Source organism: Bombina bombina, chromosome 1, assembly GCF_027579735.1.
Source record: "Bombina bombina isolate aBomBom1 chromosome 1, aBomBom1.pri, whole genome shotgun sequence".
Taxonomy (NCBI): domain Eukaryota; kingdom Metazoa; phylum Chordata; class Amphibia; order Anura; family Bombinatoridae; genus Bombina; species Bombina bombina.
Genome location: NC_069499.1, coordinates 652,067,481 through 652,092,076, shown reverse-complemented (window position 1 = coordinate 652,092,076; position 24,596 = coordinate 652,067,481). Strand labels below are relative to the sequence as shown.

Here is a 24,596-nt window from a genome sequence, read left to right as displayed (position 1 = left end):
TATCAAGTTGTTATATCTTGGAAGGTTTTGTTTCTCCTTGCTATTTCTTCCGCTCGCAGAGTTTCTGAACTCTCAGCTCAGCAGTGTGATTCACCGTATCTTATCTTGCATGCAGATAAGGCAGTCCTTCATACTAAATTGGGTTTTCTCCCTAAGGTGGTGTCGGATCGAAACATTCAGGAAATTGTCGCTCTTTCTTTTTGTCCTAATCCTCCTCATAAGGAACGTCTTTTGCATTACTTAGATGTTGTGCATGCTCTAAGGTTTTTCCTTCAAAAGTTTTTCTGCGAAACAATCCAGACTACTGCTAACAGCTCCTAAGCAATCAGTGTTGACAAGTTTCACTACCGGCTTTCTTGCACTCAAGTTCATGTCAGGAGCGCTGCTATAAGACTGTCACACTTGAGAGGCTGTGTTCTGTACACAGCATGGATCCTGGAGGTAAGATCGTTTCAATTTTTACACATCAAACTCTATAACAGGGTCACAGTGTGGCTCCTTTATAACTTGATAGGATCCAGGGTTAATATCCTCTGAAGGGGTTTATTTGAACAGTTGGGGTTAATTAATCAGTGTATTAATTATTTACATGCTGCTTTGTGTGATTTTTTTCCCTGGGCTGATACTCTGTTTTTGGCTGGAACAAACAGATTTCACTTTTAACTTTCCCTTTCGTTTTTGAAGTGTTGCACAGCTCCTATTACTTGCTGTGCTTGTAATAACAGGGGAAGTACTGTCTTGCACTCCATGTGACCTGGGTGTGGTCTATGTTCATTTCCTCCATTCCGGCTAAGACTTGAACCCAAGGAGAGCATTTTCTCTGTTAACTGTCTGTGTCTAGGAGGTGGTGAGTGCCCCTGCCATTGGGAGTATAAAGGTGCAGATTTCTATAATAATAAAAAAAAACATTTTTATTTGTATCCTTCTGTGGGTATAACCTGAGCTATGGAGGACTCTGACATGTTAGAAGGTACTCCTGTACTAAATCCATACCAGTTTATATTGTTAGGAGGCTGTGGTTTTCCCGCCCACTCAATTATGTTCCACGTGCTTTAACACCGTTATAAAGTCTAAGAAGGGAGACAAGCCTGCTAAGGCTCTTGGTCCCTCTGAGCCATCTACCTCTCAGGACTCAGCGTCCCGTGAGATTACTACCCTTGCTACATTATCCACTCCACATGCAGTTCTTCCTGCAGACTTTGCAGCGCTTTTACAAACGGCGGTGTCTGCGGCCCTAGGTGCATTACCTTGCTCTAACAAATGCAAGAGAAAGGTTAAACACAGCTCTCCTGACCCGGAGTCATCTAAATAATTATCGGATTTAGCTTTTCTGTCCAAGTTATCTGATGATGAGTTAACCTCTGTAGCTTCAGAGGGTGAACTTTCTGGGTTGGAGTCCTTGGCGTCTAAGCCTCCTGCTGCAGAGGAACCGTCCTTTAGATTTAAAATTGAGCTCTTGCGTTTTTTAGTAAAGGAGGTTCTGTCTACGTTAAAGGTTCCAGAGGCCGCGCTGCCTGAAGAGGCCGCACTGCCTGAAGACAGAGTTTACGAAGGCAGGAGAGTTTCTTTTACTTTTCCTGTGTCGGTTAAGATGGCAAACATTATTAAGGACGAATGAGAAAGAATTGGTTCTTTCTTTTCCCCCTCGTCTACTTTTAAAAAGTTGGTCCCGGTCCCGGACTCTCAACTGGATTTGTGGGGCTCCATTCCTAAGGTGGATGGTGCTATCTCTACGTTTGCTTAATGTACTACTATACCTCTTGAGGATAGTTCTTCGTTCAGAGAGCCGATGGATATGAAAATGGAAACCTTCTGAGAAAGATGTTTCAACATACAGGATTTTTATTTCAACCGTCGACTGTCTGAGCGGCTACCTACTGGGGCGACTTTGTTGTAACTCATTGTGGTGGAGTTTCCCCTCGAGGATATTCAAGACAGAATTAAAATTATTTTATCTGTTATGCAAACATGCAAATTATTTTCCTAAATGCAAAGGCATCTGGCTTTGCGGTTCTAGCCCACCGGGCGCTCTGGTTGAAGTCTTGATCTGCGGATATGACCAGACTCCTTTCTCTTACCTTCAAGGGAAAGATTTTATTTGGTCCAGGCCTGGACTCCATTATTTCTACGGTTACCGGGGCAAGGGTGCCTTTCTACAGCAAGATAAGAAGAACAAGTCTAAGGGACGACAATCTTCTAATTTTTCTTCCTTTCGTTCTGACAAATCCCAACAACAACAATCCTCCAAGCCTGAGCAACCCAAGAGTACTTGGAAGCCGGCTCAGTCCTGGAATAAAAGCAAGCAGAATAAGAAGCCCGCTGAAAATAAAACGGCATGAAGGGGCAGCCCCCGATCCGGGATCGGATCGTGTAGGGGGGCAGATTTTCTCTTTTTTCAGACGCCTGGTTTAAGGACGTTCAGGATCTGTGGGTCCTGGAGGTGGTATCTCAGGGATATAAGAGAGGCTTCAAATCTCATCCGCCAAGGAGCAGAGTCCTCTCGAATCTGTCTACCAGACCAGAAAAGAGGGATGCCTTTCTAGGGTGCATTCGGGATCTATCCTACTTAGGAGTTGTTGTCCCGGTGCCTATCGAAAAAAGAGGTTTGGTGTTTTATTCAAACCTTTTCGTGGTCCCAAAGAAGGAGGAAACTTTCCGCCTAATTCTGGACCTAAAGTGCTTAAACAAATTTCTCAGTGTCCCTTCCTCTCTGGAGCTTTGGTATAGTTTTCCCAAAAGTAAGGAATGAAGCCGTGGACGCTCCATATCTTAGTGAGGAAAACAATTTATTCTTACCAGATAAATTCCTTTTCTTCCGGATGGGGAGAGTCCACGGCCCCCACTCGTATTTTCTTGTCTATGGACGGTCCCCTATTTATTTTATTCTTCTGGCACCATTTATACCCTAATGTTTCTCCTACGTTTCCTTGTTCCCTCTGCAAAATGACTGGGGTAATGAGGAAGTGGGAGGGATATTAAAGCCTTTGGCTGGGGTGTCTGCCGCCTCCTGGTGGCCAGGTTTTGTATTTCCCAACAGTAAGGAATGAAGCCGTGGAGACTCCCTATCCGGAAGAAGAGGAATTTATCTCTAAAGCATAAATTATGTTTTTGTTGTTTTCCCTCTCGTTGAGAAGTATGATTTGTTTGGCTTATGAGACTGCTGGATAGCAGCCTCCTGAGAGAATTACGGCTCATTCCACTAGAGCGGTCTCCTCTTTTTGGGCTTTCAAAAATGAAGCTTCTGTGGAACAGATTTGCAAGGCGGCAATGTGGTCCTCTTTGCATACTTTTTCAAAATTCTATAAATTTGATACTTTTGCCTCGGCTAAGGCTTCTTTTGGGAGAAACGTTCTTCAAGCGGTGGTGCCTTCTGTTAAGGTCCTCCTCCTGCCTTTTTTTCTTCTTCCCTGTTGATTCCGTGTCCTCTAGCTTGGGTATTGGTTCCCACTAGTAATTGGATTGACGTTGTGGACTCTTCATGTCTTAGTAAAGACAACAAAATTTATGCTACCTGAAAAATTTCTTTCATGGAGTGTCCACGACCCCACCCTCTTTTTAATTATAATTGGGCAGTTGTTTTTTTAGGAAACCTCAGGCACCTTTTTCAGCCTTGTGGTTTTTTTTTTTTCATTTTTCTTTGGCTGAATGACTGGGGGTTATGAGTAAGGGACGTTACACCTAACAACTTTGCTGGAGTGTTCTTTGACTCCTCCTGCTGGCCAGAAGGTGAATATCTCACTAGTTATTGGAATGACGTTGTGGACTCTCCATGTCCGGAAAGAAAGAAATTTATCAGGTAAGCATAAATTTTAGTTTTTTTTTTTTAAATCTATTGGTCATTTAAAATTCAGATTAAGAGATGTTTCATAGTCTCTTATTATGCACTTGTTGATTAATATAGAACATCCTATTTTAAGCAACTTTCTAACTTACTCCTATTATCAAATTTTCTTCGTTCTCTTGGTATCTTTATTTAAAAAGCAGGAATGTAAGCTTAGGAGCCACACCATTTTTGGTTGAGCACCTGGGTAGCACTTGCTGATTGGTGGCTAAATGTAGCCACCAATTAGCAAACGCTACCCAGGTGCTGAACCAAAAAAGGTCCAGCTCCTTTGCTTACATCCCTGCCTTTTCAAATAAAATAGGAAGAGAACGAAGAAAAATTGATAATAGGAGTACATTTTTTTTAGTTTCATATCCCTTTAATGGCCCTTTTAACTCAGTGTTTCTTAACTGCAGTTCTCAAGTACCCTAACAGGCCAGATCTTCATATCATCTTAACTAGAGCACATGGGAAGAAGGGTGAGAAGGTTAGTAACCATGGTTACTGATCATATTATTATTTCACCTGCGCTGTAGTTAAAATATCATGATAATTTGGCCTGTTAGGGGTACTTAAAGGGCCACTAAACCCAAAATCTTTCTTTCATGATTCAGATAGAGAATACAAATTTAAACAACATTACAATTTACTTCTATTATTTATTTTGCTTCATTTTTTAGATATCCTTAGTTGAAGAAAAAGCAATGCACATGGTGAGCCAATCACATGAGGCTTCTATGTGCAGCAACCAATCAGCAGCTACTGAGCATATCTAGATATGCTTTTCTGCAAAGAATATCAAGAGAATAAAACAAATTAGATAATAGAAGTAAATTAGAAAGATGTTTAGAATTGCATTCTTTTTCTAAATCATGAAAGAAAAAATGTGGGTTTCATGTCCCTTTAAGGACTGGAGTTGAGAAACACTGCTTTAACTGTCCCTTTTAATATTTTACAGTAAATATGAACATTTAGTAGCTAAGTCAATGTTAAGAATCCTATTCTTATTGATAGCTTGTTTTGCAGTTTTTAATTAATTAATTTCTGTTTGTCCATTTGATTTTGTTTATCTAATAATAATCTCTACAATTAATTTTATTTAAATTTTATCACAACTATTTTAAATTAAAAAAATTCTATTTCTTTCCTATGGCATGGAGAGTCCACAATGTCATTCCAATTACTAGTGGGATATTCAACTCCTGGCCATCAGGAGGAGGCAAAGAGCACCCCAGCAGAGCTTTTAAATGGACATTAAACACTAAATGCTAGATAGAATGATGCATTAAAAGAAAAGATTAATCTGAGAATAACATGCAGAAGTATTTTTTTTAAAGTTTCATTAGCTGTTTAAATATTGACAAAATAAGTGTAAAGTTTTAGTGTCTATAAAACAATGGGAGCTGCCATGTTAACGTAGGTTACCTGCTGTGGCCAATTAGAGACATTTATAAATCGGTCACAAGAGTGTGCAGCCAATGGCCGTGTGGAATATAACAATATTCTGCACTTCCCATTCTGAAATTGTGAGCTTTTCAGTTCCTGTTAGAAATTGATTACAGGAAAAGGGGACAAAATAAATCATTTTAGTATATTGCAGAGTTTTTTTTAATATATATATATATATATATATATATATATATATATATATATATATATATATTTGAAAAAAGTTGCTAGCAGCAGTCTTAAAAACATACAGTCTTTATTGAAACATCAGTAGTAAAAACACTCCAGGGAAAGCCACAAATGCGTTCACAACATTTAGTCCGCTAAATGTCCGCTAGCGGACTAAATGTTGTGAACGCATTTGTGGCTTTCCCTGGAGTGTTTTTACTACTGATGTTTCAATAAAGACTGTATGTTTTTAAGACTGCTGCTAGCAACTTTTTTCAATTATATTTCTATTATTCCGGGCAGCAGCAGCAGTTCTGGGACCCAAAGCTCCAAAGCCGGTTTATGGGAACTCTGTTAAAGATATTGACAAGGATCAGCGCATGGATTCAGCACGCTGAAGCACGCACGTCACGCCCCCTCCTGCACAGTAGGACGCCTTTTGGAGTTACGCTGAGGAGACCGTCGAGTGCGCACAAGTGAATTCCGGAGGTTTTTCTCTAGGCAGAGATTGAGCAGTTTGGAGTTAGCGGTCCAGAGGTGCGGTGAGTAAAGGCGATTACGCCGTCTGGGAACATTGTCTTATTCCTGGTCTTCTCTCTTCATGTTTGAGATTAGAAGATACCGCACACTCTGTTTGTATACCGCTTATCATACTCCATAGCCTCCGGTTTTCTGAAGCACACTCAGTCCCTGGTATATTCATTGATTACCATCATAGGCGTGTATAGGGGGTTTATCGAGTTGTCTCAAGCGCTTCAAAGCTTTATATACATATATCTTACATCTTATTGCTTTGATACGGAGTTTGTACATTTACCGGACTTTGTTTATGTCTACAAGACAATTATTTTTATTAATAGGACAGTAACAGTGACTTTTACTATTGGTTTATATATATATATATATATATATATATATATATATATATATATATATATATATATATATATATATAAAATATTATATCCCTTTAAATGTCCCTTTAAGTGTCACTTCCCTTACCCATAACCCCCAGTCATTCTTTGCCTCTGTGACCGGAAGGATGGCAAAGATGAGTGTCTGAGAAGATTTAATCCTTTTAATTGGTACTTTTTCCCTGCAAGCAAGGATTGGGGTGTAGCTGTGTCCATGTCAATCTCTTTAGTAAGAGTAGTGGTGGCATTTAAAAGTTAGAAGGCGGCGAGGTTGTCTTTGCTTTGCTTCTAACATTATTGCTACCCCTGTTATAGAAAGCCAGAGTTGGTTACTTTCTTCTCTCTTCTTTCTCCAGGTCTCTGATAGGAGTATGGGTCCTTTCACACCTTGTGAGCTGTCTTTCTGCCCGACAGCTGGATTTGCAGGTAAGTGCTTTTGTCTTCTTGGTTCTGGAGACTTGCACTTGAAAACATTTATCTCTTCAATAGATCTCATGGAACATAATTAATCCTTTATTAAGGTTTCATTTGTGGGTAGGGTGCAGGCACTATATGTATGTGAGGAGACTAAAGGGTTAATGGCTTCCCTTATTTTTTATGGGATGGTATCTCTGAGGCTAAAGAATATCTTTATTGCAGTAAGCTAAGACAATCTCTTCATGTTTGGATAATGATGTCTTTATTATCTTGGGGTTAATGGATGTTTTTGGGTAACGTTTACATCCCTTTTTTGCTTCAGAGGCTTTCTGTTAGAAATGCGCACATTTAGTCTGTTGCTCAGTTTCTTTTTCTGACGCTTACGTGACTTCCTGCTCTTCCGCGACTTCCTGCTCTTCCGCTTGTAAGGCGGAGCTGTCTCATTTTCTATGAGCTTTCTTCTGTGATGGCTGTGATGTTATCGTCTGGCCGATCTGCTGGAGAGTCCTACTTTTGTGCATCTTCTGAAGGTTACAGTAGGGCATCTCAGACTGACTTCGGTGTTGAGGTGCATTTTTTATTTTTCCTTATTTTTGTATACTTAGTGTTTTTGCGCTCTGGAGGACTACTCTCCATCTTAAAGTGACAGTAGTTATCAATTTATTTTCATTCCTTTAATTTTTGGGTACTATTACAGCTATGGACACTGAACAGGAGTCTGTTCCTTTTGATAAATGTTTATTATGTTTAGAGGCCCAAATTGTTTTTCCTATGCAATTTTGTTCCTCATGTTAAGCTAAGACCCTAAGATTTAAAGATAAATTACTTCCTTCTGAGCCTATTGTCTAAATAATGATGTTCAGGGTATGCCACAGCGTTCTCCTCAAACTTCACAAGCCTCAATGGTATCACATACAGTGCCCTGCGGTTCCTCTCAGCCTCCTGGAGGCGTTTATTTGCCATGAGATTTTGCTGCTCAGATATCTTCTGCTGTGCCTGCAGCTTTATCTGCTTCCCCTATTGCGGGTAAGCGCACGAGGAAATCAAATCATTTTTCTGCGTAATTATTTTGACCAGAGTAGAAATAGCTCCTTCCACCTCTCTCATAAGTCTGAGGAGGATACTTCAGTAGCTTCTGAGGGTGAGATCTCAGATTCTGACAGTGTAAATCCTTTGACTGATTCTAAAGAAATAAATTTCAGATTTAAGCTTGAACACCTTTGTTTACTTCTAAAGGAGGTGCTGGCTACTTTGGAGGACTAAGACCCTTCTGTCGCTGTCAACCCTAAATCTATTATTTCCTGTTCCAGACCGTATGTCTGAATTTATATAACAGGAATGGGGTAAACCAGGGATTCCTTTTTCCCCTTCTTCCGGTTTTAAAAAGATGTTTCCTGTTGCTGACTCCATTCGGGACTCATGGCGCACTGTGCCTAAGGTGGAAAGAGCTATTTCTACTCTGGTCAAAAGAATTAAGATTCCTATAGAGGATAGCTGTTCTTTTAAGGATCCCATGGATACGAAGCTTGAGGCTTATTTAAAGAAAATGTATATTCATCTAGGATTACAATGGCAACCTGCTGCTAGTATTGCTACGGTTGCAAGCACAGCATCTTTTTGGTGTGATACCTTGTCTCAGCTGATTTTAGAAGAGACTTCTTTAAAGGAGATCCAAGATAGGATCAAGGCTCTTAAACTAGCTCATTCCTTTATCTCTGATGCCAACATGCAAGTCATTAGACTGGAAGCTAAGATGTCCAGCTTTGCTGTTCTAGCTCGCAGGGCTTTATGGCTATAATCTTGGTCAGCTGATGTTACTTCTAAGTCCAAGCTCCTACCTTTATAATGGTAAGGCCCTTTTTGGTCCTGGTCTGGCGGAGATAATTTCTGAAATTACAGGTGGAATGGGGTCTTTTCTTCGTGAGGACAAGAAGAATAGACCTAAGGGTAGCCAAAATTCTAATTTCTCCAACATAGGTGTGTCCGGTCCACGGCGTCATCCTTACTTGTGGGATATTCTCCTCCCCAACAGGAAATGGCAAAGAGCCCAGCAAAGCTGGTCACATGATCCCTCCTAGGCTCCGCCTACCCCAGTCATTCTCTTTGCCGTTGTACAGGCAACATCTCCACGGAGATGGCTTAGAGTTTTTTAGTGTTTAACTGTAGTTTTTATTATTCAATCAAGAGTTTGTTATTTTGAAATAGTGCTGGTATGTACTATTTACTCAGAAACAGAAAAGAGATGAAGATTTCTGTTTGTATGAGGAAAATGATTTTAGCAACCGTAACTAAAATCCATGGCTGTTCCACACAGGACTGTTGAGAGCTATTAACTTCAGTTGGGGGAACAGTATGCAGTCTCTTGCTGCTTGAGGTATGACACATTCTAACAAGACGATGTAATGCTGGAAGCTGTCATTTTCCCTATGGGATCCGGTAAGCCATGTTTATTACGATCATAAATAAGGGCTTCACAAGGGCTTATTAAGACTGTAGACTTTTCTGGGCTAAATCGATTCATTATTAACACATATTTAGCCTTGAGGAATCATTTTATCTGGGTATTTTGATATAAGAATATCGGCAGGCTAAGAATTCTGGGTTTGCTATTGTGGCGCGCAGAGCGCTTTGGTTGAAATCTTGGTCGGCTGATGCGTCTTCCAAGAACAAGCTACTTAACATTCCTTTCAAGGGGAAAACGCTGTTTGGCCCTGACTTGAAAGAGATTATCTCTGATATCACTGGGGGTAAGGGCCACGCCCTTCCTCAGGATCGGCCTTTCAAGGCAAAAAATAAACCTAATTTCTTCTGTTATGTGTGATCAGTCCACGGGTCATCATTACTTCTGGGATATTATCTGCTCCCCTACACCCCTACAGGAAGTGCAAGAGGATTCACCCAGCAGAGTTGCTATATAGCTCCTCCCCTCTACGTCACCTCCAGTCATTCTCTTGCACCCAAAGACTAGATAGGAGGTGTGAGAGGACTATGGTGATTATACTTAGTTTTTAGAACTTCAATCAAAAGTTTGTTATTTTACAATAGCACCGGAGCGTGTTATTACCTCTCTGGCAGAGTTTGAAGAAGAATCTACCAGAGTTTTTCTTATGATTTTAACCGGAGTAGTTAAGATCATATTGCTGTTTCTCGGCCATCTGAGGGAGGTAAAATACTTCAGATCAGGGGACAGCGGGCAGTTGAATCTGCATTGAGGTATGTAGCAGTTTTTATTTTCTGAATGGAATTGATGAAAAGATCCTGCCATGCCGTTATAATGAACATGTATGTATACTCTACACTTTAGTATTCTGGGGATGGTATTTCACCGGAATTACTCTGTAAAAGTACATTAAACCTTTTAATAGGTATTTTTCATGTTAAACGTTTTTGCTGGAATGTAGAATCGTTTGCATTAATGAGGTACTGAGTGAATAAATATTTGGGCATTATTTTTCCACTTGGCAGTTTGCTTGTTTTAATTATGACAGTTTCGTTTCTCTCTCACTGCTGTGTGTGAGAGGGAGGGGCCGTTTTTTGGCGCTCTTTGCTACGCATCAAAAATTTCCAGTCAGTTACTCTTGTATTTTCTGCATGATCCGGTTCATCTCTAACAGAACTCAGAGGTCTTCAAACTTCTTTGAAGGGAGGTAGATTCTCTCAGCAGAGCTGTGAGACTTATATAGTGACTGTGATTTAAAACGTTGCTCTGTAATTTTTATGTTTAAAATTTAATTAGTGTTATTTTACTAATGGGAACAAACCTTTGCTAAAAAGTTGTGTTGTTTTTAAGTGTGATGCTATAACTGTTTTTCAGTTCATTATTTCAACTGTCATTTAATCGTTTAGTGCTTCTTGAGGCACAGTACGTTTTTGTTAAATAAGATTGTAACCGAGTTGCATGTTTATTGCTAGTGTGTTAAACATGTCTGATTCAGAGGAAGATACCTGTGTCATTTGTTCCAATGCCAAGGTGGAGCCCAATAGAAATTTATGTACTAACTGTATTGATGCTACTTTAAATAAAAGCCAATCTGTACAAATTGAACAAATTTCACCAAACAGCGAGGGGAGAGTTATGCCGACTAACTCGCCTCACGTGTCAGTACCTGCATCTCCCGCCCGGGAGGTGCGTGATATTATGGCGCCTAGTACATCTGGGCAGCCATTACAGATAACATTACAAGATATGGCTACTGTTATGACTGAAGTTTTGGCTAAATTACCAGAACTAAGAGGCAAGCGTGATCACTCTGGGGTGAGAACAGAGTGCGCTGATAATTCTAGGGCCATGTCTGATACTGCGTCACAGCTTGCAGAGCATGAGGACGGAGAGCTTCATTCTGTAGGTGACGGTTCTGATCCAAGCAGATTGGATTCAGATATTTCAAATTTTAAATTTAAATTGGAAAACCTCCGTGTATTACTAGGGGAGGTCTTAGCGGCTCTTAACGATTGTAACACTGTTGCAATACCAGAGAAAATGTGTAGGTTGGATAAATACTTTGCGGTACCGGCGAGTACTGACGTTTTTCCTATACCTAAGAGATTAACTGAAATTGTTACTAAGGAGTGGGATAGACCCGGTGTGCCGTTCTCACCCCCTCCAATATTTAGAAAGATGTTTCCAATAGACGCCACCACACGGGACTTATGGCAAACGGTCCCTAAGGTGGAGGGAGCAGTTTCTACTTTAGCTAAGCGCACCACTATCCCGGTGGAGGATAGCTGTGCTTTTTCAGATCCTATGGATAAAAAATTAGAGGGTTACCTTAAGAAAATGTTTGTTCAACAAGGTTTTATATTGCAACCCCTTGCATGCATCGCGCCGATTACGGCTGCGGCAGCATTTTGGATTGAGTCTCTGGAAGAGAACCTTAGTTCAGCTACGCTGGACGACATTACGGACAGGCTTAGAGTCCTTAAACTAGCTAATTCATTCATTTCGGAGGCCGTAGTACATTTAACCAAACTTACGGCTAAGAATTCAGGATTCGCCATTCAGGCACGTAGGGCGCTGTGGCTAAAATCCTGGTCGGCTGATGTAACTTCTAAGTCCAAATTACTTAATATACCTTTCAAGGGGCAAACTTTATTTGGGCCCGGTTTGAAAGAAATTATTGCTGACATTACAGGGGGTAAGGGCCACGCTCTACCTCAAGACAAAGCCAAAGCTAAGGCTAGACAGTCTATTTTTCGTCCCTTTCGGAATTTCAAAGCAGGAACAGCATCAACTTCCACTGCACCAAAACAGGAAGGAGCTGTTGCTCGTTACAGACAAGGCTGGAAACCTAACCAGTCCTGGAATAAGGGCAAGCAGGCCAGGAAACCTGCTGCTGCCCCTAAGACAGCATGAACCGAGGGCCCCCGATCCGGGACCGGATCTAGTGGGGGGCAGACTCTCTCTCTTCGCCCAGGCTTGGGCAAGAGATGTCCAGGATCCCTGGGCGCTAGAGATCATATCTCAGGGATACCTTCTAGACTTCAAATTCTCTCCCCCAAGAGGGAGATTTCATCTGTCAAGGTTGTCAACAAACCAAATAAAGAAAGACGCGTTTCTACGCTGTGTACAAGATCTATTATTAATGGGAGTGATCCATCCGGTTCCGCGGTCGGAACAAGGACAAGGGTTTTACTCAAACCTGTTTGTGGTTCCCAAAAAAGAGGGAACTTTCAGGCCAATCTTGGATTTAAAGATCCTAAACAAATTCCTAAGAGTTCCATCGTTCAAAATGGAGACTATTCGGACAATCTTACCCATGATCCAAAAGGGTCAATACATGACCACAGTGGATTTAAAGGATGCTTACCTTCACATACCGATTCACAAAGATCATTACCGGTATCTAAGGTTTGCCTTCTTAAACAGGCATTACCAGTTTGTAGCCCTTCCATTCGGATTGGCTACGGCTCCAAGAATCTTCACAAAGGTTCTGGGTGCCCTTCTGGCGGTACTAAGACCGCGAGGAATTTCGGTAGCTCCGTACCTAGACGACATTCTGATTCAAGCTTCAAGCTTTCAAACTGCCAAGTCTCATACAGAGTTAGTTCTGGCATTTCTAAGGTCGCATGGATGGAAAGTGAACGAAAAGAAGAGTTCTCTCTTTCCTCTCACAAGAGTTCAATTCTTGGGGACTCTTATAGATTCTGTAGAAATGAAGATTTATCTGACAGAAGACAGATTAACAAAGCTTCTAAATGCATGCCGTGTCCTTCATTCCATTCAACTCCCGTCAGTAGCTCAATGCATGGAGGTGATCGGCTTAATGGTAGCAGCAATGGACATAGTACCCTTTGCACGCCTACATCTCAGACCGCTGCAATTGTGCATGCTGAGTCAGTGGAATGGGGATTACTCAGATTTGTCCCCCACTCTGAATCTGGATCAAGAGACCAGAAACTCTCTTCTATGGTGGCTTTCTCGGCCACATCTGTCCAGGGGGATGCCATTCAGCAGGCCGGACTGGACAATTGTAACAACAGACGCCAGCCTACTAGGTTGGGGCGCTGTCTGGAATTCTCTGAAGGCTCAGGGACAATGGAGTCAGGAGGGAAGTCTCCTGCCAATAAACATTCTGGAATTGAGAGCAGTTCTCAATGCCCTTCTAGCTTGGCCCCAGTTAAAAACTCGGGGGTTCATCAGGTTTCAGTCGGACAACATCACGACTGTAGCTTACATCAACCATCAGGGAGGGACAAGAAGCTCCCTAGCAATGATGGAAGTATCAAAGATATTTCGCTGGGCAGAGTCTCACTCTTGCCACCTGTCAGCAATCCACATCCCGGGAGTGGAGAACTGGGAGGCGGATTTCTTGAGTCGCCAGACGTTTCATCCGGGGGAGTGGGAACTTCATCCGGAGGTCTTTGCCCAAATACTTCGACGTTGGGACAAACCAGATATAGATCTCATGGCGTCTCGCCAGAACGCCAAACTTCCTCGCTACGGATCCAGATCCAGGGATCCGGGAGCGGTTCTGATAGATGCTTTGACAGCACCTTGGAACTTCAGGATGGCTTATGTGTTTCCACCCTTCCCGCTGCTTCCTCGATTGATTGCCAAAATCAAACAGGAGAGAGCATCAGTGATTCTAATAGCACCTGCATGGCCACGCAGGACTTGGTATGCAGATCTAGTGGACATGTCATCCTGTCCGCCTTGGTCTCTACCTCTAAGACAGGACCTTCTGATACAGGGTCCATTCAAACATCAAAATCTAACTTCTCTGAAGCTGACTGCTTGGAAATTGAACGCTTGATTTTATCAAAACGTGGTTTTTCTGAGTCGGTTATTGATACCCTGATACAGGCTAGGAAGCCTGTTACCAGAAAGATTTACCATAAAATATGGCGTAAATACCTATACTGGTGTGAATCCAAAGATTACTCCTGGAGTAAGGTTAGGATTCCTAGGATATTGTCCTTTCTACAAGAAGGTTTAGAAAAGGGTTTATCGGCTAGCTCATTAAAGGGACAGATCTCAGCTCTGTCCATCTTGTTACACAAGCGTCTGTCAGAAAATCCAGACGTCCAGGCATTTTGTCAGGCTTTAGCTAGGATCAAGCCTGTGTTTAAAACTGTTGCTCCGCCATGGAGTTTAAACTTAGTTCTTAACGTTTTACAGGGTGTTCCGTTCGAACCCCTTCATTCCATTGATATAAAATTGTTATCTTGGAAAGTTCTATTTTTAATGGCTATTTCCTCGGCTCGAAGAGTCTCTGAATTATCAGCCTTACATTGTGATTCTCCTTATCTGATCTTTCACTCAGACAAGGTAGTTCTGCGTACTAAACCTGGGTTCTTACCTAAGGTAGTCACTAACAGGAATATCAATCAAGAGATTGTTGTTCCATCCTTGTGTCCAAATCCTTCTTCAAAGAAGGAACGTCTTCTACACAATCTGGATGTAGTTCGTGCCCTCAAGTTCTACTTGCAGGCAACTAAGGATTTTCGACAAACGTCTTCCCTGTTTGTCGTGTACTCTGGTCAGAGGAGAGGTCATAAGGCTTCGGCTACCTCTCTCTCCTTCTGGCTTCGTAGCATAATTCGTTTAGCCTATGAGACTGCTGGACAGCAGCCTCCTGAAAGAATTACAGCTCATTCTACTAGAGCTGTGGCTTCCACTTGGGCCTTTAGGAATGAGGCTTCTGTTGAACAGATTTGCAAGGCTGCAACTTGGTCTTCGCTTCATACTTTTTCCAAATTTTACAAATTTGACACTTTTGCTTCTTCGGAGGCTATTTTTGGGAGAAAGGTTCTTCAGGCAGTGGTTCCTTCTGTATAATGAGCCTGCCTATCCCTCCCGTCATCCGTGTACTTTTGCTTTGGTATTGGTATCCCAGAAGTAATGATGACCCGTGGACTGATCACACATAACAGAAGAAAACATAATTTATGCTTACCTGATAAATTCCTTTCTTCTGTTGTGTGATCAGTCCACGGCCCGCCCTGTTTTTTAAGGCAGGTAAATATTTTTTAAATTATAATCCAGTCACCACTACACCCTTGGCTTCTCCTTTCTCGTTGGTCTTTGGTCGAATGACTGGAGGTGACGTAGAGGGGAGGAGCTATATAGCAACTCTGCTGGGTGAATCCTCTTGCACTTCCTGTAGGGGTGTAGGGGAGCAGATAATATCCCAGAAGTAATGATGACCCGTGGACTGATCACACAACAGAAGAAAGGAATTTATCAGGTAAGCATAAATTATGTTTTTCGTCCCTTTCGTAGAAACGGACCAGCCCGAGGTGCTACGTCCTCTAAGCAAGAGGGTAATACTTCTCAAGCCAAGCCAGCTTGGAGACCAATGCAAGGCTGGAACAAGGGAAAGCAGGCCAAGAAACCTGCCACTGCTACCAAGACTGCATGAAATGTTGGCCCCCGATCCGGGACTGGATCTGGTGGGGGGCAGACTCTCTCTCTTCGCTCAGGCTTGGGCAAGAGATGTTCTGGATCCTTGGGCGCTAGAAATAGTCTCCCAAGGTTATCTTCTGGAATTCAAGGGACTTCCCCCAAGGGGGAGGTTCCACAGGTCTCAGTTGTCTTCAGACCACATAAAAAGACAGGCATTCTTACATTGTGTAGAAGACCTGTTAAAAATGGGAGTGATTCATCCTGTTCCATTAAGAGAACAAGGGATGGGGTTCTACTCCAATCTGTTCATAGTTCCCAAAAAAGAGGGAACGTTCAGACCAATCTTAGATCTCAAGATCTTAAACAAGTTTCTCAAGGTTCCATCGTTCAAGATGGAAACCATTCGAACTATTCTTCCTTCCATCCAGGAAGGTCAATTCATGACCACGGTGGATTTAAAGGATGCGTATCTACATATTCCTATCCACAAGGAACATCATCGGTTCCTAAGGTTCGCATTCCTGGACAAGCATTACCAGTTCGTGGCGCTTCCTTTCGGATTAGCCACTGCTCCAAGGATTTTCACAAAGGTACTAGGGTCCCTTCTAGCTGTGCTAAGGCCAAGGGGCATTGCTGTAGTACCTTACTTGGACGACATTCTGATTCAAGCGTCGTCCCTTCCTCAAGCAAAGGCTCACACGGACATCGTCCTGGCCTTTCTCAGATCTCACGGATGGAAAGTGAACGTGGAAAAGAGTTCTCTATCTCCGTCAACAAGGGTTCCCTTCTTGGGAACAATAATAGACTCCTTAGAAATGAGGATATTTCTGACAGAGGCCAGAAAAACAAAGCTTCTAGACTCTTGTCGGATACTTCATTCCGTTCCTCTTCCTTCCATAGCTCAGTGCATGGAAGTGATCGGGTTGATGGTAGCGGCTATGGACATAGTTCCTTTTGCGCGCATTCATCTAAGACCATTACAACTGTGCATGCTCAGTCAGTGGAATGGGGATTATACAGACTTGTCTCCGAAGATACAAGTAAATCAGAGGACCAGAGACTCACTCCGTTGGTGGCTGTCCCTGGACAACCTGTCACAAGGGATGACATTCCGCAGACCAGAGTGGGTCATTGTCACGACCGACGCCAGTCTGATGGGCTGGGGCGCGGTCTGGGGATCCCTGAAAGCTCAGGGTCTTTGGTCTCGGGAAGAATCTCTTCTACCGATAAATATTCTGGAACTGAGAGCGATATTCAATGCTCTCAAGGCTTGGCCTCAGCTAGCGAGGGCCAAGTTCATACGGTTTCAATCAGACAACATGACAACTGTTGCGTACATCAACCATCAGGGGGGAACAAGGAGTTCCCTAGCGATGGAAGAAGTGACCAAAATCATTCTGTGGGCGGAGTCTCACTCCTGCCACCTGTCCGCTATCCACATCCCAGGAGTGGAAAATTGGGAAGCGGATTTTCTGAGTCGTCAGACATTGCATCCGGGGGAGTGGGAACTCCATCCGGAAATCTTTGCCCAAGTCACTCAGCTGTGGGGCATTCCAGACATGGATCTGATGGCCTCTCGTCAGAACTTCAAAGTTCCTTGCTACGGGTCCAGATCCAGGGATCCCAAGGCGGCTCTAGTGGATGCACTAGTAGCACCTTGGACCTTCAAACTAGCTTATGTGTTCCCGCCGTTCCCTCTCATCCCCAGGCTGGTAGCCAGGATCAATCAGGAGAGGGCGTCGGTGATCTTGATAGCTCCTGCGTGGCCACGCAGGACTTGGTATGCAGATCTGGTGAATATGTCATCGGCTCCACCTTGGAAGCTACCTTTGAGACGAGACCTTCTTGTTCAGGGTCCGTTCGAACATCCGAACCTGGTTTCACTCCAGCTGACTGCTTGGAGATTGAACGCTTGATCTTATCGAAGCGAGGGTTCTCAGATTCTGTTATCGATACTCTTGTTCAGGCCAGAAAGCCTGTAACTAGAAAGATTTACCACAAAATTTGGAAAAAATATATCTGTTGGTGTGAATCTAAAGGATTCCCTTGGGACAAGGTTAAGATTCCTAAGATTCTATCCTTCCTTCAAGAAGGATTGGAAAAAGGATTATCTGCAAGTTCCCTGAAGGGACAGATTTCTGCCTTGTCTGTGTTACTTCACAAAAAGCTGGCAGCTGTGCCAGATGTTCAAGCCTTTGTTCAGGCTCTGGTTAGAATTAAGCCTGTTTACAAACCTTTGACTCCTCCTTGGAGTCTCAATTTAGTTCTTTCAGTTCTTCAGGGGGTTCCGTTTGAACCCTTACATTCCGTTGATATTAAGATATTATCTTGGAAAGTTTTGTTTTTAGTTGCAATCTCTTCTGCTAGAAGAGTTTCAGAATTATCTGCTCTGCAGTGTTCTCCTCCTTATCTGGTGTTCCATGCAGATAAGGTGGTTTTACGTACTAAACCTGGTTTTCTTCCAAAAGTTGTTTCTAACAAAAACATTAACCAGGAGATTATCGTACCTTCTCTGTGTCCGAAACCAGTTTCAAAGAAGGAACGTTTGTTGCACAATTTGGATGTTGTTCGCGCTCTAAAATTCTATTTAGATGCTACAAAGGATTTTAGACAAACATCTTCCTTGTTTGTTGTTTATTCTGGTAAAAGGAGAGGTCAAAAAGCAACTTCTACCTCTCTCTCTTTTTGGATTAAAAGCATCATCAGATTGGCTTACGAGACTGCCGGACGGCAGCCTCCCGAAAGAATCACAGCTCATTCCACTAGGGCTGTGGCTTCCACATGGGCCTTCAAGAACGAGGCTTCTGTTGATCAGATATGTAGGGCAGCGACTTGGTCTTCACTGCACACTTTTACCAAATTTTACAAGTTTGATACTTTTGCTTCTTCTGAGGCTATTTTTGGGAGAAAGGTTTTGCAAGCCGTGGTGCCTTCCATTTAGGTGACCTGATTTGCTCCCTCCCTTCATCCGTGTCCTAAAGCTTTGGTATTGGTTCCCACAAGTAAGGATGACGCCGTGGACCGGACACACCTATGTTGGAGAAAACAGAATTTATGTTTACCTGATAAATTACTTTCTCCAACGGTGTGTCCGGTCCACGGCCCGCCCTGGTTTTTTTAATCAGGTCTGATAATTTATTTTCTTTAACTACAGTCACCACGGTACCATATGGTTTCTCCTATGCTAATATTCCTCCTTAACGTCGGTCGAATGACTGGGGTAGGCGGAGCCTAGGAGGGATCATGTGACCAGCTTTGCTGGGCTCTTTGCCATTTCCTGTTGGGGAGGAGAATATCCCACAAGTAAGGATGACGCCGTGGACCGGACACACCGTTGGAGAAAGTAATTTATCAGGTAAACATAAATTCTGTTTTTCATTCCTTTCGTAATTTCAAAGGACAAAAGTCCCTCTCTTCCTCCTCCAAGCCGGAGCAGTCCAAGTCCTCTTGGAGATCTAACCAGCCTGGGAATAAGGGGAAGCAATCAAAGAAGCCTTCATCAGAGCCTAAATCAGCATGAAGGGTCCGTCCCCATTCCAGTATTGGATCAAGTGGGGGGCAGACTTTCCTTTTTTCGTCTAGCTTGTATACGTGATGTCCCAGATTCTTGGGCTGTGGACATAGTATCTCAGGGTTACAAAATTGGATTCAAGACTTGTCCTCCCAGAAGCAGATTTATCCTCTCAAGATTATCTGCCGACCAGGTAAAAAGAGAGGCCTTCTTAAACTACGTCCAGGACCTTGTCTCCCTGGGAGTGATTGTTCCAGTTCATGTAAGGCAACAGGGTCAAGGATGCTATTTAAATCTATTTGTGGTTCCCAAAAAAGAGGGAACTTTTCAACCCATTTTAGACTTAAAATGTCACAACAAATTCCTCAGGGTTCCGTCCTTCAAGATGGAAACCATTCATTCCATTTTTCCTTTGGTCCAAGAGATCATGTAGACATGACTAAGGACACTGGTCCGAAACGTCTGTTTTAGTTGACACAATAAAGTAAAAATGTTTTAATACTTATTGGTGTCTCAGGGATTTGAGTTGGGTGGCGCCTTACCTGGACGACATCTTGGTTCAAGCGTCATCTTTTAAACTAGCAAACTCTCATACAGAGATCTTGTTTTCTTTTCGGGACGTCCCCACGGATGGAAATTGAATCTGGAGAAGAGTTCTCTTGTTCCAGCTACAAGGGCGTGTTTCTTACGGACCATCATAGATTCCCTATCCATGAAGATCATCTGTCTCGAGGCACATGCTTCCGGAGACCCTCCTGGGTGATTGTGACCACGGACGCCAGCCTGTTAGCTCAGGGCCTGTGGACTCGGGAGAAGTCCTCTCTTCCCATAAACATCTTAGAGTTGAGATCAATCTTCAATGCCTTGATAGCTTGGCCTAAGTTGTCTTTAGTTTAGTTTATCAGATTTCAGTCGGACAACATCACCTCAGTGGCTTACATCAACCACCAGGGAGGAACTCTGAGTTCGCTTGCTATGAAGGGGGTGTCTCGCATTATACAGTGGACGGAAGCTCACGATTGTTTCCTATCTGCCATTCACATTCCAGGAGTGTACAACTGGGAGGTGGATTTTCTGAGCTGATAGTCATTTCATCCCAGGCAGTGGGCTCTCTATCCGGAGGTGTTCTCCAGGATAACCCTCAGGGCTACAGAGTTGGATCTGATGGCGCCTCGCCGGAACGCCAAGCTTCCAAGTTACGGTTCAAGGTCAAGAAATGCTCAGGCTGTCCTCATAGATGCTTTGGCGGTTCCTTGGGATTTCGGTTTAGCGTACTGGTTTCCTCCTTTTGCTCTCCTTCCACAAATCATTGCTCGTATCAAGCAGGAGAGAGCATCTGTGATTCTAGTAGCTCCTGCATGGCCTCGCAGGATCTGGTTCGCGGATCTGGTGAAGATGTCATCTCTTTCACCTTGGAGGTTACCTCTGAGGAAGGACCTTCTAACACCTGGTCCTTTCCTCCATCCAAATCTAGTTTCTCTAAAGCTGACTGCTTGGAGATTGAACGCTTAGTTTTGGCTAAGCGTGGCTCTTCTGAGCCGGTCATTGCTACAATACTTCAGGCTCACAAACCGGTTTCTCGTACGATTTACCATAAGGTATGGTGCAATTACCTATATTGGTGTGAATCAAAGGGTTTCTCTTGGAGCAGGGTCAGGATTCCCAAAATGTTGTCTTTTCTCCAGGAGGGTCTGGAGAAGGGTTTGTCAGTCAGTTCTCTGAAGGGTCAGATTTCTGCACGTCTATTCTTTTGCACAAACGTCTGGCAGATCTGCCAGATGTTCAATCTTTTTTTTTGGCCCTGGTCAGAGTTAGGCCTGTGTTTAAACCTGTTTCTCCTCCTTGGTGCTTAAACCTTGTTCTTAACGTTTTGCAACACCAATGCATTATGTGGATATTAAGTTATTATCTTGGAAGGTTTTGTTCGTTATTGCTATTTCCTCTGCTCGCAGTTTCTAAACTCTCGGTTCTACAGTGTTATTCCCCTTACCTTATTTTTCATGCGGATAAGGCGGTCCTTCGTATTAAAATAGGTTTTCTCCTTAAGGTGATGTTGGATCGAAACAATCAGGAAATTGTTGTTCCTTTGTTCTAATCCTCCTTCTCATAAGGAACGTCTTTTGCATAACTTGGATGTTGTGCATGCTCTAAAATTTTACCTACAAGCTACCAAAGATTTTTGGCAATCTTCTGCCCTGTTGTTTTCTCTGGAAAGTGTAAGGGTCAGGAGGCCACTTCTACTTCTCTTTCCCTCTGGTTGAGAAGTATTTTTCGTTTTTGCTTATGAGACTGCTGGACAGTAGCCTCCTGAGAGGATTACGGCTCATTCCACTAGGGCTGTCTCCTCTTTTTTGGCTTTCAAAAATTAAGCTTCTGTGGAATAGATTTGCAAGGCAGCAACATGGTCCACTTTGCATACTTTTTCCAAATTCTTCAAATTTGATACTTTTGCCTCGACTAAGGCCTCTTTTCGGAGAAAGGTTCTTCAAGCGGTGGTGCCTTCGGTTTAGGTCCTCCTGCCTTGTTCTCCCTCCCTGTTCATTCTGTGTCCTCTAGCTTGGGTATTGGTTCTCACTAGTAATTGGTATGATGTTGTGGACTCTCCATGCAATAGGAAAGAAAACAAAACGTATGCTTACCTGATAAATTTATTTCCGGGCATGGAGAGTCCACGACCCCACCCTTAATTAAGATGACAGATTGTTGTTTTTTTTTTTTAAACCTCAGGCACCGCTATACCTTTTATGTTATCTTCTTTTTCCATTTCCTTTTGGCCGAGTGACTGGGAGTTATGGGTAAGGAAAGTGACATTTAACAGCTCTGCTGGGGTGCTTTTTGCCTCCTCCTGCTGGCCAGAAGGTGAATGTCTCACTAGTAATTGGAATGATGTCATGGACTCTCCATGCCCAGAAAGAGAGAAATTTTTTAGGTAAGCATACATTTTCTTTTTAAGTTTGCATAGTTATATATGCTTATAGAGTCGGATTTTGCACCTTTGAGGTTATCTTAACGCATAGTTATTGACTTCTTACCGATTTTATGCTCAGAAAGCAGTCCAAGTATATATTATGTTAAACTCACTATTTTTTTTTTTTTATATATTCTTTCTACTCGTTGAAACAAGTTTTATGAGTTTTCATTATATTCATGATGTGCTGATAAGATTAGTGAGTATAAGTATTCTGTAGACTTACAAACAACCTGTTGTTTAAATAAGAATTGTCTTTAAATAAGAATTGTCTTTTTTTCCTTGCTCTGTACCTTGCATTGGAACCATGGCTTGGCACATCATGTTGATTGATGTTTATTTGCTTGTGCATATGTAACACTGTGTGCGGATTACAGCTACTCCGGACAGTTGAAAAACAGGAAACCTTACATGGTACCTGAAAATGAGTTTCACCACAAAGATCCACCTGCAAGGAGTTTTATTCCACCTGTAGTACAGAATGGCCCGACTTCTGCTAGCCAGTCTGCAACTGTTTTGGTTAATGCAGCTAAACCGGAAGAAGTCACTGCTGAGGACAGTGGTAAGCATTAATGGTTAGATCATTCCTTTTAAAACTCTAGACATTTATGTGTATGGAAACATATTTTATATATGTAGGCTACTATTTAGGTACTGAACCCACATAACGTAAAGGGGTGTATTTGAACCACATAATTTTCTTTTTTTTTAAAATGTTTTAGAGGTAATTCTAATTGTTTCATTGCTGCTTTGCTTTCTTTCTTTTTCTCAATCTATCTGAATATACCATGCTTTTAACCATTTATATCAGTATATCCAAAAGTACATACTACCTTGAGGCCTAAAGACATGTTAAACTTGAATAGAGCATTTGCATTTTCCTGTTATACTCTGTTTTCTAGTCTAGTTATATTAGAAGACTTCTATAGGTATTTAATGTGTCATCGGTAAGTTATTTCTGTTGTCACTTTAAACGCAAAGATCTTTTTATAGTAAAAATCGGGATTTATGTTGAAAGAATTTTGTGACTCATTCTGTACACTGCAAAACTGGTCTAGATCTGGTAGAAAAAGTGCAAAAGTTTTGGTAAGGGAAAAGCACCATCAGTACTGTAATTGCTAGTCAGCACTTAATCCTCTCCCACCTTTTTAGTATTCTAGTCTTTTCTTTGCCTGCATAGGAGATATGTGAAGAATTGAGGTGCTCCAGATTCTTTGTTGAGTGGGGTCCTAAGACCAATTTTAGGCCCATTTTCCCTCAGAGAGCTGCTACTGAGAGGCAGAAGGGAGATAGGAGTATGGGGCAGTGAGGTAATCATTATCCAAAAAAGAGTTACAGGTCTGTCACAGGGACCGGTCTCCTAGCCTTCTATCAGGTTGTTGATACTCATTTCATAGATACTTTGCTGTAACATACACAGCACTGTATGGGCTGTCTACCAGAAGCAGTCTTTTCTGCAGCCAATATTCATAATAGATTGGGTGCATCTGAGGTAAGTGCAGACATATTTTGCACTCACATAGCCGATGATCAATTTTGAGGTATATCATAGCCAGGGGACATACACACACAACAGACTAATTCCACCTTTATTACATGGACCTTTTTATGCTTAGTCTAGTAATTATAGGGACTGTATTATGTGGTATTATATGCTATTTCTATTCAGCTAATTGACCTTTGGACTAAATTTTTATGCAGTGCATTATTATTATTTATTATATTTACACAAGGAGGTTTTCCCTTTTAAAGGACTATTAAAGTTAAAATTAAACACAATTTCTCCAACATAGGTGTGTCCGGTCCACGGCGTCATCCTTACTTGTGGGATATTCTCTTCCCCAACAGGAAATGGCAAAGAGCCCAGCAAAGCTGGTCACATGATCCCTCCTAGGCTCCGCCTTCCCCAGTCATTCTCTTTGCCGTTGTACAGGCAACATCTCCACGGAGATGGCTTAGAGTTTTTTGGTGTTTAAATGTAGTTTTTATTCTTCAATCAAGAGTTTGTTATTTTAAAATAGTGCTGGTATGTACTATTTACTCTGAAACAGGAAAGAGATGAAGATTTCTGTTTGTAAGAGGAAAATGATTTTAGCAACCGTTACTAAAATCGATGGCTGTTTCCACACAGGACTGTTGAGAGGAATTAACTTCAGTTGGGGGAAACAGTGAGCAGACTTTTGCTGCTTGAGGTATGACACATTTCTAACAAGACTCTGTAATGCTGGAAGCTGTCTTTTTCCCTATGGGAACCGGTAAGCCATTTTCTTAGTTTAAGTAAAAGAATAAAGGGCTTCATTAGGGCTTAAAAAACTGGTAGACATTTTTCTGGGCTAAAACGATTACTTTACTAAGTATATTTGGCAGATTATTACTTTTAATAGTTGTTAAATCTTGGGGATTGTTTTAATAAAAACGGCAGGCACTGTATTGGACACCTTTTTCACTGGGGGCCTTTTCTAGTCATAGACAGAGCCTCATTTTCGCGCCTCTAATGCGCA

General features: G+C 42.2%; 1 protein-coding gene across 1 annotated transcript in view; it reads left to right on the top strand.

The window, feature by feature from the left end:
- THOC2 (THO complex subunit 2) overlaps window positions 1–24,596 on the top strand; it is an 889,387-nt gene that overhangs the window by 595,336 nt on the left and 269,455 nt on the right. The window contains 1 exon segment of the mRNA XM_053699115.1: window positions 22,473–22,657. Within this exon segment, the coding sequence (XP_053555090.1) occupies window positions 22,473–22,657 (185 nt within the window).